The 12,998-nt window shown below is 50.9% G+C and overlaps 1 protein-coding gene across 12 annotated transcripts in view; it reads right to left on the bottom strand.

The window, feature by feature from the left end:
• Window positions 1-12,998, bottom strand: part of HYDIN (HYDIN axonemal central pair apparatus protein) — a 451,680-nt gene that overhangs the window by 89,977 nt on the left and 348,705 nt on the right. For 11 of the 12 annotated variants that reach the window (XR_012664515.1, XM_048816820.2, XM_075118258.1 and 8 more), the window contains 7 exons: window positions 12,196-12,337; window positions 10,789-10,957; window positions 8,368-9,042; window positions 6,791-7,006; window positions 5,412-5,605; window positions 3,248-3,430; window positions 1,192-1,311 (listed from right to left, as the gene is read on the bottom strand). Coding sequence is in view for 11 of the 12 variants with exons in the window: in XM_048816820.2 (XP_048672777.2) it covers window positions 1,192-1,311; window positions 3,248-3,430; window positions 5,412-5,605; window positions 6,791-7,006; window positions 8,368-9,042; window positions 10,789-10,957; window positions 12,196-12,337 (1,699 nt within the window). In the remaining variant the exon portion in view is untranslated. Of the gene's footprint in view, window positions 1-1,191; window positions 1,312-3,247; window positions 3,431-5,411; window positions 5,606-6,790; window positions 7,007-8,367; window positions 9,043-10,788; window positions 10,958-12,195; window positions 12,338-12,998 lie in introns of those variants that run through there. The other variant, XM_075118267.1, reaches the window with a different exon arrangement.

Below are 12,998 nucleotides of genomic sequence, written 5' to 3'. Positions count from 1 at the left end.
GGGTGGGGGAGGAAATGCTGAATCCTGGAGAAAGGCTCCCTTTTCTCCAACGTGTGAAATAGGCGTTGGCGTTAAATGGTTAAAGAAACAGAAGAAAAGCAAGCATCTTAAAACAATTGGACTAAAAATCCCCTTTGGCTGTCACTTGCTTAGATTTCAATTACATGGGACAACAAAACACCACTAGTTCTCCAGTCATCCACAGAGTTCCCAAGCAGAAGAGAACTGACTTTTTAATGTTAAAAACAACAACACCACCACAGCATAAATCACTCTCCCCGCCCAGTAACAGCAACAACTAAAAACTGTGACAGGGTCGGACCAGATGGCTAGAAGAGAGTAATAGAAGGCAGATATATTAGCCCCAGGCTAAGTAGGTCCCTTTTCCCTGGGTAAGATAACAGGGAAGGTTCCAGAACAATCAGGAACCTTCTGGAGACAATTAAGACAGGCTGATTAGAACACCTGCAGCCAATCAAGAAGCTGCTAGAATCAATTAAGGCAGGCTAATCAGTGCACCTGGGTTTTAAAAAGGAGCTCACTTCAGTTTGTGGCGTGTGTGTGAGGAGCTGGAAGCAAGAGGCGCTAGGAGCTGAGAGTGAGAAGGCGGACTGTTGGAGGACTGAGGAGAACAAGCATTATCAGACACCAGGAGGAAGGTCCTGTGGTGAGGATAAAGAAGGGGTTGGGAGGAGGCCATGGGGAAGTAGCCCAGGGAGTTGTAGCTGTCACACAGCTGTTCCAGGAGGCACTCTAGACAGCTGCATCCCACAGGGCCCTGGGCTGGAACCCGGAGTAGAGGGCAGGCCCGGGTTCCCCCCAAATCCTCCCAACTCCTGGTCAGACACAGGAGGAGTCGACCTGGACTGTGGGTTCAGAAAAACGGCCAAGCTGAGGGCTGCCGTGAAGCTCCAAGGCAAGCAAATCCGCCAATAAGCGCAAGACCCACCAAGGTAAAGCAGGAACTTTGTCACAAAACCTTGTAGGCCTTCTTTATGGTCTGTGGTTTTGCTTACAGCCTCTCGGGGTGAGTATGCACAGCACTGGCAAAAACAGCCACGTGTGCATGTGCTCTACTGATGTAACAACGTCGGCAGCAAAAGTAAAACTTTCTAGCATAGCTATAACCTACAAAACAAACTAACATGCAGCCGTGCTAGGAGACTAGACCTTTGCTCCTTTTGTTGGTACCTGTCTCTCGACTTTCCACAGAGCAAGGGGCCGAAGTGGAACACCCCTGAGCTCATCACATACTGTTTGAAGAGGATGTCGTCAGGCTTCGCACTCTTCCTCCGATGAGGAAATACCACCCTGTAGCAGAAAAGCAGACTGGTGTGAGGAGCTGCAGAAGCTAACAAGCCTGTAGCTAGAGGTAGCTGGAAAAATTTTGGTGAAACATTCTCTCGTCTGAATTTGCTGATGCAATGAAATCAAAACGTGTGGTTTCCTGACAGCTTACCCACCCAACTCCTTGGCAGCCCTGGCTTCCATGTAGCCTGCTCCAGAGCGGAGTCTTCATTCTTTGTCACCAAGAATTTGGAGATGTTTGGTTTTCAGTTCAAATCAGAACAAAATCAAACTTCAAGCTATCAAAAATCCTCCACAGAACAGACTTTCCAGGTTTTCTGTAACCCTTAGCGCCCTCAGGAAGAGCAGAATCAAGCCCAGGCATGGAGGATGATATTAAACCCTCTATCCTCCCTCCCTGCCCTACCAGCATAAGGCCAAGCCTCTTTCCTGCTCCAGTTCTATCCCGCATCTCGCTGAGAAGAGACATCACGCTCCTCCCACACAACAACTGACATTGCCTGGAGGCTCATGCTGAATGTACTCAAGGCCAGGGAGCAGGCTCTTTCCCATGCGAAGGTGACCACAAATCCACCACTTGTCCCATGCAAGGTTCATCCATTCCTATACAGTAAAACTCTCCTGTCTTTGCGTTTCTGTTCCCTGCCCCTGTGTCCTAAGTACTCAGCGGGTAATTGGGATTCATCAGAAGTGATGTGGAAAGAGTGGTGCAGGTTGGATTCCCTTGAACCTCATCTAAGCAAGAGACCAGTTACGATATGGGTGCTCCCTGAAGCTGGGAGAACATGGTTAAAAGGTGAGTGTCGGAAGCAGCTAGAGAAGAAGGCTGGTTAGGACAGCGGTTACACTAACCTAGGGCCTCAGAGACCTGGGTTTAACTCTAGACTCTGCCCTCAACTTCCATGTATAAAATGGGGCAATAGCACTTCACACGAATGTTGTGAGAATAGATACACGAAAGAACGTGAGGTGTTCAGATACTGGGGGTCACATAAGTAGCTACTTGTGTTCCCCTCGACTTATTTAAACCCCAGACAGCTCAAGGCTTCAGCCCTGTAATGTGGATGTGTTTGGGTCTCACCTACCCTCAACCTTTAGCCTTATTGTAACCAGCTCCCCCCGACTCAGTTACTCTTAGACTCCATTACTTACATCAGTGGTTCTCAAACTAGGGGCGCCGCTTGTTCAGGGAAAGTCCCTGGCGGGCCGGGCCGGTTTGTTTACCTGCAGCGTCTGCAGGTTTGGCTGATCGCAGCTCCCACTGGCCACGGTTCGCCTTGCCTGGCCAATGTGGGCTCTGGGAAGGGCGGCCAGCACATCCCTCGGCCCGCGCCACTTCCCGAAGTCCCCCTTGGCCTGGAGTGGCGAACTGCAGCCAGTGGTAGCTGCGATTGGCCGAACCTGTGGACGCGGCAGGTAAACAAAGCCCAGCCCGCCAGGGGCTTTCCCTGAACAAGCAGCACCCCTAGTTTGAGAACCACTGACTTACACCACTCACTGATAGGCCAGGGAGATCAAACACTCAGAAGCTGGAACGCGGTGTAAATTAGAGCTGGGGTGTCCCACTTTAACTTGCCTATTCTCTTCTCCTCTGATTTTGTGCTTTACTTCCTACTCTCCCGCCTTCTGGCCCCTTGGCACGTGAATTACAACAACGAAGAGGACGCCTCCGCTGCAGTTGGGGTGTGACACAGGTGACTAACCAGCTCACTTACTGGTGGCAGCGATGCTGTGGCAGCAGGAGCTGGTCATCTGAGTGATCACCCAGGGCCCTGGTGAGCTGCCACAGCTTCCCCACTGTCAGAGTCGACGGGGACTCTATACTGATGGGGGAGGCGGGAAGGTGGTGTCAGATTCAGCAGCTCAGGCTCCCTCTAGACCTCAGGGAACCTGCTCAGAAGAGTAGCCCAGCAGCTTTACCAAGCATGCAGGTGCTGACCTGGGGTCCTGGCTGATGGTAGGGTAAGTGCAGGTGCCTCGGCAGTAAAGCTGGTACTGCCGGCGTGTGCCCAGGATCTCGAAGTTCAGGGTCTGATCAAACTGCCCTGCCACGGTGGAGGAGAAGTGTATCTTCATGACAACCTCTCCGTCAGCAGGCACCGTCCAGCGGAAGCTGCTCAGCCTGGCGGTGAGAGAGAACCCTTTATGTGCTTCAGACACCCGACAGGGCGAGACACTGAGAAAGCTGGGGTAACTTGTAGAACATAAAATCATAGGAACCCTGCCAGACTGGCTTCTGGGTCAGGAACTCGCACTCTCCACAGAAATGTGGACACTCAGGTGTCTCGCCTGTTAGAGCAGAACATGCCACCATATCTGTGACTGTGATACTGGGTTCCTACCATGTGCTCTACACGCGCCACCCCTGAAGCCTAGCCAGAGTCCGCTGCTAGTGCAGAGCGTGGCTGCTCCCTGGCTCAGTGACATTACACTAGATCTCTGACAACGGCTTCCTCTTTGCTTCCCAGAGAAATTCAAGGGGTTCACTTTGAATACTGATCCCTGTGGCGTTTGGATCCCGGTTGCCCGAGGGGCCATCTCTTCCCATGACCCACTGGAGGGATGGCGTTCTCAGCAGAGGGTCTTCGGGACCGTAGCAATTTGCTCTCACAGCCAGTCTGACAGTCTGCGTTGGGTGATCTACAGGATGTGCTACAAGGCACTGCCCTGACTGGTGGGAGCTGGGCAGGTTGGTAGGAGGTGAAGAATAGTTATTTTCAGTGTCTTTGTTTATTTCAGAGGAGCCAAGGGAGAAGTATTAACCTCAGGACTTCTGATAAACCTTCCCAATATGTGCAGGAAGAATGCACCTATTGGGAAGGGTCTGGTGCTGGCCCTTTGTACCCAGGAAGGAGAATTCCCAGCGAACAGGAGGCTCCATCTGAACAGCAGTCCCGCTGCGAGGTGATCTGCTCTGAGGAGGAGCTGGGAGAAGGCACGGTCTGTGCTGAGTATAGGGACTGGGCCTGCTTGCCTGTACACATGGCCCAGCCTTGTCACCGGCATGGAAGTGAAGAGATTATACTCTTTCTGCATCTCTCACAGCTAAGGAGGGAGCAACAGATTGATCCAGCATAAGAATGAGACATACACAGAATAGGGTTGCCAACTTTCTACTCGCACAAAATCAAACACCCTTGCCCCACCCCTTCTCTGAGGCCCCACCCCTACTCACTCCATACCCCCCCCCCGCCTACCCTCACTCACTCGCTCATTTTCACCAGGCTGACTTAGGGGGTTGGGGTGCGGAAGGGGGTGTGGGCTCCGGGGTTGGGCCAGAAATGAGGGGTTCAGGGTGCAGGAGGGGGCTCCGGGCTGGGACAGGGGGTGTGGGGTGCGAGGGCTCCGGCTGGGGGTGCAGGCTCTGGAGTGGGGCTGAAGGATTTGGGGTGCAGGCGGGGGCTCTGGGCTAGGACCAAGGGGTTCGGAGGGCGGGAGGGGGATCAGGGCTGGGGCAGGGGGTTGGGGCACGGGAGAGGGTCAGGGGTGCAGGCTATGGGCAGCGCTTACCTCAAGCAGCTCCTGGAAGCAGTGGCATGTCCCCACTCTGGCTCCTATGCAGAGGTGTGGCTAGGCGGCTTTGTTCCCTGCCCCATTTGCAGGTTCCCAGCCCATGGGAGCTGCGGGGGTGGCACTTGGGGAGGGGACAGCATGTGGAGCCCCCTGGTTGCACCCACACGTAGCAGCTGGAGAGGGACATGCCACTGCTTCCAGGAGCCATGTGAAGCCAGAGCAGGCAGGGACCCTGCCTTAGCCCTGCTGCACTGATGACTGGACTTTTAATGGCCCAATCAGTGGTGCTGACCAGAGCTGCCAGGGTCTCTTTTCGACCGGGCATTCTGGTTGAAAACTGGATACCTGGCAACCCTAACAAAGAGCCCTAAGCACCTCCCTGCTACATGGAATCATCCACGTTCTCCACTGAGCAGCACCCACTGCTGTTCAGTATGCCTGGGAGACATGTCCTGGGTGAGCAGAGTGGCCTAGTGAGACCCCTACAAATCCCCAAGGCAGAAGGGACATCACTGGTCTCCGGTCTCTCTGGCTTATGCTAATCAGGCTCCCGGCTAGAAGGCATCAGGCTCAGCTGCTTGGTAGCTCACCTGAGGATCTTTTCTTGGGATTGTTCCCCAATGAAGTTGCTTTGATCCGGCTCTGAGAGCGGTACCAGGGCCCCAGGGCCTGGCCCCTGAAGACCCTTCTTGCGGCCTGTGCTGCGCTTGTCCTTCTGAGCCTCACGGCTGGGCTCTGGTTTGTCCTTCTTTAGTCTGCCTCTGGTTGGGGTGATCTGTTCTTCCTGCAACCCAGAGCGAGGGCAGGAAGGACAGTCAGAAATAGCTCAGGAGACCCAAAGAAGAGGCAGCCAAGTACTCTACCAAGGCACCACAGCGCCGATCCAAGAGCAATGGCACCGAGATGAAATAAAAGCCAAGAATGGAGGCAAGGGTCTTATTTGTGCCCATTCATGTTTAAGCAGCAGGAGTCCATGGTTAGGGTCACCATGTGCCTTAGCCCTAAGTCCCTGAGATAAGGCCTCCAGCATGTTCAATGCGACAGATAACAAGTAACGAGCATCCACCCTACACAGGATTAATGGCTTCTTTCTGCATAGGATTTAGATCCTTTGTTGTTTGTTTTTTTTATTTCATCAAGGAAATCTCTCCTTGTGAAATGCCTGTAAAATTCTAACCACAACAATTGGGTTTGTTAGTTTGTTGCTTTTCATGCTTTATAATAGTCTTATCAAAGGCTTTTCTTCCCCTTCCATCTCTTCCCCTTCTTTGCTGATTGACACGGATTTTTCCCCCTGTGCTCTGAACTGAGCCGCAATGAAAATGGTTCTTTATTTAAAGGAAAATTGAAAAGAGGGTTTTGTTTTGTTTTGTTTTTAAATCAGCTAAGGCCCAAGTTCAGGTTCACAAGCCAACACTAACCCTCAAAGCAAACAAGGGAGCTGTTGTTCTTTAGAAGTTAGCAATGTCAGGGGCAGTGGGTAGGAAACAGCATGGCTAACATGTTCACAAACATGTTCACATCCAACTGTGCATCTAATCTACACGTGCAACTACCATGACTCTGCAAGAGATCAGGAACACTGCCTGTGGAACTGACCAGTTGGAAGTGCCACGGGTCAGCTGTGTGTGAAGTCCTGGTAACAGTGTGTGCAAATCAGGTGCACAAGTACACACACCTTTCAGAAAATGTCGGCCTTAAGGTTTACTATTATTTATTAATTGCATTACGACAACACCCAGGACCCCAGTCAGGGAGCAGGACCGCATTGTGCAATGCACTGTACAAACACAGCATATGGTTAGAGACTGATGTCAGTCCAAATCTTCCTAGACACAGGGACATGTCATTTCTCCGCTGCTAATTTCATTTTATGGTCAGGTGTTGCAGCTCACCAGCATGATCATTCCCATCACCGCGGGACCTTCTGCAAAAGGCAGCAAAGCAACATTTCCACTTAGCCCTGTACCTTCACCACAGGGACAGCGACAGAAGCATCTGCACTGCCCTCTGCATCCTTCTTTTCCTCATCCATATTCATATCTTCGGGCACAACGAAGGTGAAGTGCTTGAGAGCTTCTCCTGCCACAGGAGCCATCCGCTTCTCTGGGTAGGGAATCACGGAGAAAAAGGCGGTCGGAGGGATGGGTGGCCCTGAGGGACCGAGCCCCAAGCCATCCAGGATCTAAGCCATGAGAGAAAGTCTTTCATTAATGCCTCATTCATCATTAATAAGGCTGTGAGACTTTCACAGAGGTCACGGAAGTCACGGATTCCGTGACTTTCTCGGACCTCTGTGTTTTCTGCAGTGGCCCATGTGGCTGATCCCAGGGCCGCCTCAGCTGCTCAGGTGGCCCCAGGCAGCTGGTCCCGGGTGCTCCCCCGGAGCAGCAGTCCAGGAGCAGCAGCGGTACCCCGGGCCGCCCCCCTCCAGCAGCAGCAGGACTCTGAGCTGCCCTCTGCCCGGAGCCACCCCCGACCCTGAGCAGCAGCGGCAGGGCCCTGAGTAGCCCCACACCCCGGGGCATCAGCAGCGGTGCCCCAGGCCGCCCTCCACCCTGAGCGGCAGCGGTGGCATGCCAGAGCCCCCACATCAGAGCAGCAGCGGTGGGAGCCCTTCCAGAGCACCTATGGTTTAGTCGGGCATATTAATATAGTACAAGTCATGGTCAGATCGGGGCCAGGACTTTCTGTTTATTGCCCGTGACCTGTCCATGACTTTTACTAAAAATACCCATGACTAAATCATAGCCTTAATCATTAACCTCCAACTCTTTCCTCTACGGAGAGGAATGGAGTGTTAAACTGCTGCCCAGGAGACAGGTGTGACAGTGGGTTCGCTGCATAAGTGTAGTGGAAAAGGCCCAGAGCATTGCCAGCCTGTGGAAATCCTTCCTGCATGACTCTGGGAAGAAATCTTTCGCATAGTCAGTTACCCTGAGAAGAGTTACAGAGCTCAGCACTGTGGCCCCATGATCCGCTTGGCTCTTGTGCCATTTGCAGCTAACTCTGTGGTGCTGATAATTCCATTAGAAAGGAGGAGCCAGGATGGCAGGACCAGAGAAGAGGAAAGGAGAGAAAGTAGAGAAACACAAGGAAAGAGGATGGCAGGAGAATAAAAAGGAGAAAAAGAAAGAGGAGGGAAAAAAATGAAAGTGGAAGAACAAAGATGGGGATAATACTGGATAACACCACTTAGTACTTATTCAGTCTGAGGTGCTTCTCAGACACACAGCACTGAAACTTTATTAATAGCGGGAATCAGCACCCGCAAGCGAGGGAAACCAAGGCAGAAAGAGGCTATGTGATTTGCCCAATCCTCACTAGGCTCAATGCGGCAAGATGCTGAGCTCCCTCAACTCCCATCACCTCCCAGCAGGTGATTAGAACCTTGCAAAACTGAGCCTCCAGTTTCAGAGCCTGGAGGCTCATGTATGTAACAAATACCCATGCGTTAGAGCTTTGCCACTGCAACCCTAGGCTGAGAGAGCGCTCCAGAGCCCAGTAACACATGCTCTTGCTCACCATGTGAGACAGTGGTTTTACCTGCTCTACTTCTGGCAGCTTGCCACTCTCCAAGATCCTCTTCCCACTGGAGTCCTCTGAGTTCAGTACCTGGAAGTCCAAGCATGGCACCCCCACGTCTTTCTTTCCATCCTGGTCTTTGTCTGCTCCTTCTTCCCCTTCTCCCTCCAGCCCAGACACCTTAGAGTCCTCTAGTGCCTTTAGCTTTTCCAGGCGCTCCTTCTCAGCTCTCTCCTTTTCCAGCCGTTCTCTCTCAGCTCTCTCCTTCTCCAGTCTTTCCTGACGCTCCCTTTCCCTGTCCTTCCGGCCCTTGCGGCCAGATGGAGCCTGACGCTGATCTTCTGCTTCATGCTGGGTCTCCTCAAGGCCTGGGGGCGGCAGTTGGACACCCTGCACCCGGTCCCAGAGTGACAGAATCTGGACAATTTCCCTCTGCGCAGCCTCATAGACTTTAAACCTCTGTGTCAAGTTCTTCTCACTGTCACTTACCACCTCCTTTTCCATTTCCTCCTGCTCTGGGATTGAGGGTGGCATCAGCCCTAGTGGCAGGATGTCTGGCAAAATGAGTTTGCTCCGCTTTTTCTTGTCCTCCTTCTCACATGCCACAGAATCTGGACGCTCTCTCATAGACACTTTCCTCTCCACCCCTTCATTCAGCCTGAGGTCCGACCTATTGACGGTGGAGATACTGGCACCCTATAAGATCAGGATTATGGAAAAGGAAGGGAACATGTTTAAGTACTAACTCATAGCTTATTATTTGTATCACCGTAGCGCCTAGGAGTCATGGGCATGGACCAGGACTTCATTGTGCTAGGCACGGCAAAGACACAGAACAAAGATTTGGGCACTGTGCCAAAGAGATTCCAATCTAGCTTATTTGATACAGAACCTTCCCACAACAAGTGTGCAAGGGCTATTGCATCCCCTGCATAATGATATCCTCAGCATCTCTTAATGGGAAGGCTACTGCTTTCTCCTGTGTCTGAGTTCGAGATGCCAGCAATGAGGGTAGTGGTTTGGACAAGCCCAGGTTTCTGACAAAATTACTCTCTCCTGCAGGAGACTTCAATTAAGTCAATGTGACGAGTGTGTGCCTAGCACCTCTGACAATCGGGCTCTAGTGAATATACAGACCTGGCAGTATATCCTGAATGTAAAGTGATTCTGGCCCTGTCTCATAAACATACAGCTAAGGGTAGCATAAAATCCCTCCTTTACCTGCAAGGGGTTAAAAGCTCAAATAACCTTGTTGGCACCTGACCAAAAGGACCAATAAGGGAAGAAGATCCTTTCAAATTTGTGCTCTCTTTGTTGTGCTCTCTTGGGACAGAGAGAGGGACCAGGCAGGGAAATAACCTCTCCTAAAACCCTACCTGAAATAAGCATCTAAGATTACAAAAATTGTAAGTAAAGCAAGGAAATGCGTTAGATTATCTTTTGTTTTAGCTTGTGAATTTTCCCTAAGCTAAGAGGGAGGTTTATTCCTGTGTTTTGTAACTTTAAAGTTTTGCCTAGAGGGGAATCCTCTGTGTTTTAAATCTATTTATTACCCTGTAAAATTACCTTCCATCCTGATTTTACAGAGGCGCTTCTTTTACTTTTTTCTTTATAATCAAGTTCTGCTTTTAAGAATCTGATTGGTTTTTAGTGTCCTAAAAACTCAAGGGTCCGGTCTGTGCTCACCTTGTTTACCTATTTGGTTGGTATATTATTCTCAAGCCTCCCCAGGAAAGGGGGACAAGGGGCTTGGGGGGCTATTTTAGGGAAACAGGAACTCCAAGTGGTCCTTTTCCTGAATCTTTGTCTAACTCACTTGATGGTGGCAGCAACACCGTCCAAAAACAAGGAAGAATTTGTGCCTTGGGGAAGTTTTTAACCTAAGCTGGTAGAAATAAACTTAGGGGATCTTTCATGTGGGTCCCCACATCTGTACCCCAGAGTTCAGAGTGGGGAGGGAACTCCGACACCCTGTCAGACCATGGCGGGAAGCTGAGCACTGTCCAGTGCTTCCAGCCCAAAGCTGTATGAATCTATGGCTTGCCACGAACAGCAGATCAGATGTCACCATGCAAAATGAGCAGAAAAGGTCAGCTCCAACATACCAGGGACTAAAAGCACATGCACTTTCTACGTCAAAACCAACCAGAGCAATTGCACCTGGAAATGAACTAGAACTCAGTGTGGTCTACAGAGACCAGGGGTCCTATGCTTCAACTGGGAAATGCACTGACTGAGAGAGCACAGTGCGGTGCACGAGCTCAAGTTTCCCAACAGCCTTCAAGAACAGATCCATGTAATATATTCATCATGAGCTACGGATTCCCTGGCCTAGCAAATTACATGCGATTGAACCTCCAGCTGCTGTGGTGCTGGCTTGTGTCACATGACAGGATCAGTGCAGAGACAGAGTTAAACATCTTTATTAGCCCAACCACATACCTGTTTGCCTCCCAGCTGGCTTTTCTTTCCCAAGGCCTCATCTTTCTCTTTTCCAGAATCCTTCTTCCACCGCTTGGTCTTCTTCCTCATCTCTTCCTCTTCTCGCAAACGCTCCAGTTCCTGCTGGTGCTTCTTTTCCTCGAGCTCTCGAGCCAACTTCTCCAGCTCCCTTCAGTAAAGCAGACAGAAAACTCACTCATCATAAACTCTCAGCTCTGCCGCAGCCCTAGGAAATCTAGGCTCTTAGAACACCAGTCTGAACTTGAGGCCTTGCTCCATAGATTCTCAGGCCAGAAGAGACCATCAGATCATCTAGTCTCACCTCCTGTAGTCTGCAGAGCTTCCAGGTCAATAATGCAGCCATTCACTTGGAAGTCCACACAATATATAACTGAGCTCATGTCAATTTAAAAACAAACACATTGATTTTTCTTCTTCTTTTTGGGGAAACAAAATTTGGCCTCAACTGAGGAAAGCACTCAAGTATGTACCTAACTTTAAGCATGACCCTGAGTCCCACTGACTTAAATGGGACTTAAATACATGCTTAAAGTTAAGCATATGCATAAGCGTCCCTACTGAATAAGGATGATTACCTGAATCAGAACCTAATTCTCTATGTCACACTCCTTTGGCTACAGTTAATATTTATGGCCAGTGTCACTACGCATATTAAGTCAATGAGAGGGGTACTATGCAAATAGCATTGTAGGGACTTCTCTACTGTGAAAAGAACAGTGAAACTGAGCCAATATAGTTCATATGTGATTTTCAAGGAATGGGAGGAGCTCTGTGTCTCTAGAAGAGTTACAGTTGAATTTTCAGTGTTGTCCTTAATTTAGGATTATTAAAGCACAATAATACATAGTTTTATCCAGCACTTTTCATCAGCCGGTCTCCAAGTGCTTTACACAGGAAGGTCAGTATCATTATCCCTATTTTACAGATGGGGAAACTGAGGCACAGAGAGGGGAAGTCACTTGCCAAGGTTACCCAGCAGCCTAGCCAAGACTAAAATTCAGGTCTCCCAAGTCCCCATCCAGCACGCTATCCTCTGGCCAACAACCTACACAATGGGTAAAAGCAGGAGAGTCATTTGGGCCTTACGAGTCTCCTACTATGTGAGAGCAGAGGCTCCATCACCTCTTGTGAGCTACTCCTCCCACTTCCTGAACCACTGAGGAGAAACAGAACTTCCTGCTGTTGCTTCTGAGCTACTCTCCCCGCCATCCCACTCACCCCCACTCAGAACCATGACTCCTACTTGGTAAAACCAGACAAACCAACTGAAAAGCAGGTAGTGTCAGTGCATGGCGCAGGAAAAGAAACAACAGGCAAGCACAGAAGTGTCCCACGTGGAGGGTGGAGTAGCACTCCCAGGCGGCTGTCCAGGGACAGTTCACACACCTCTTCTTCCGCTCCCGTAGCGCTTGGAGCAGTTCGTTATCAAACTGAATTTTCTGCTCCTCAGTGAGAGCATCGTACTCTTCCTCATCCATCTCCTGCAGACGAGCCTTTTCCCTCGCAATGGCGTCTTTCTGTTCCTGTTCTGTCATGCAGCCAAACAGAGAAATGCACCAGCTGAAATCATAGCTCAGTGCTCAGGACAGGCCCTCTTCCGGAGCCAGCTTGTGCTGTGCCCCAGGGTCACACAAAGGTGTGTGTCCTTGCTCCGATTAGCAGGCACTGAGTTAGGTGCTGGGGGGGGGGGGGGGGGCGTACATATACACTGCATTGTAAGCCCAGAGCTTGAACTCAGACTTTACCCCCCTTCCGTCCACACACAAATCATACTAAACCAGGGCTCAGACCCAGACTCCCAGGACACCATGGGGGTGGAGGGTCCGAGCCTGAGTCAAGCTGGGACCTAGGGTTCAAGCCCTCTTGCTTTGCAGCATAGATGCAGCCCCACTGGACTCGTGCTCTGAGAATCTGCCAATAGTATCCCACAATCCCATGGGTCAACTCTCTGTGACCTCTGGACTGTCAAGTTTCCCCACACTGCTCCACGAGCGGCCACGTTTTAGGAGAGCGCTAGGAAGTCCGGGAGTTGGGTGGCTGGACGGAGCCCGCATAATGCAGTGTAGACGCTGGAGCCCCAGGCTGGGGCCTAGGGTTAAACAATTCCTACCTTGGGGTTACAAATGGGTGTAGCCGCTCAAGCTCTAGGTTAACAAACCCTGGGTCTGCTGACTTGAATTCTGCCAGCC

The sequence above is a fragment of the Caretta caretta genome, chromosome 12 (assembly GCF_965140235.1).
Source record: "Caretta caretta isolate rCarCar2 chromosome 12, rCarCar1.hap1, whole genome shotgun sequence".
Taxonomy (NCBI): Eukaryota; Metazoa; Chordata; order Testudines; family Cheloniidae; genus Caretta; species Caretta caretta.
Note: the sequence above shows the minus strand (reverse complement) of the source record. Positions and strands in the feature narration are given on the sequence as shown.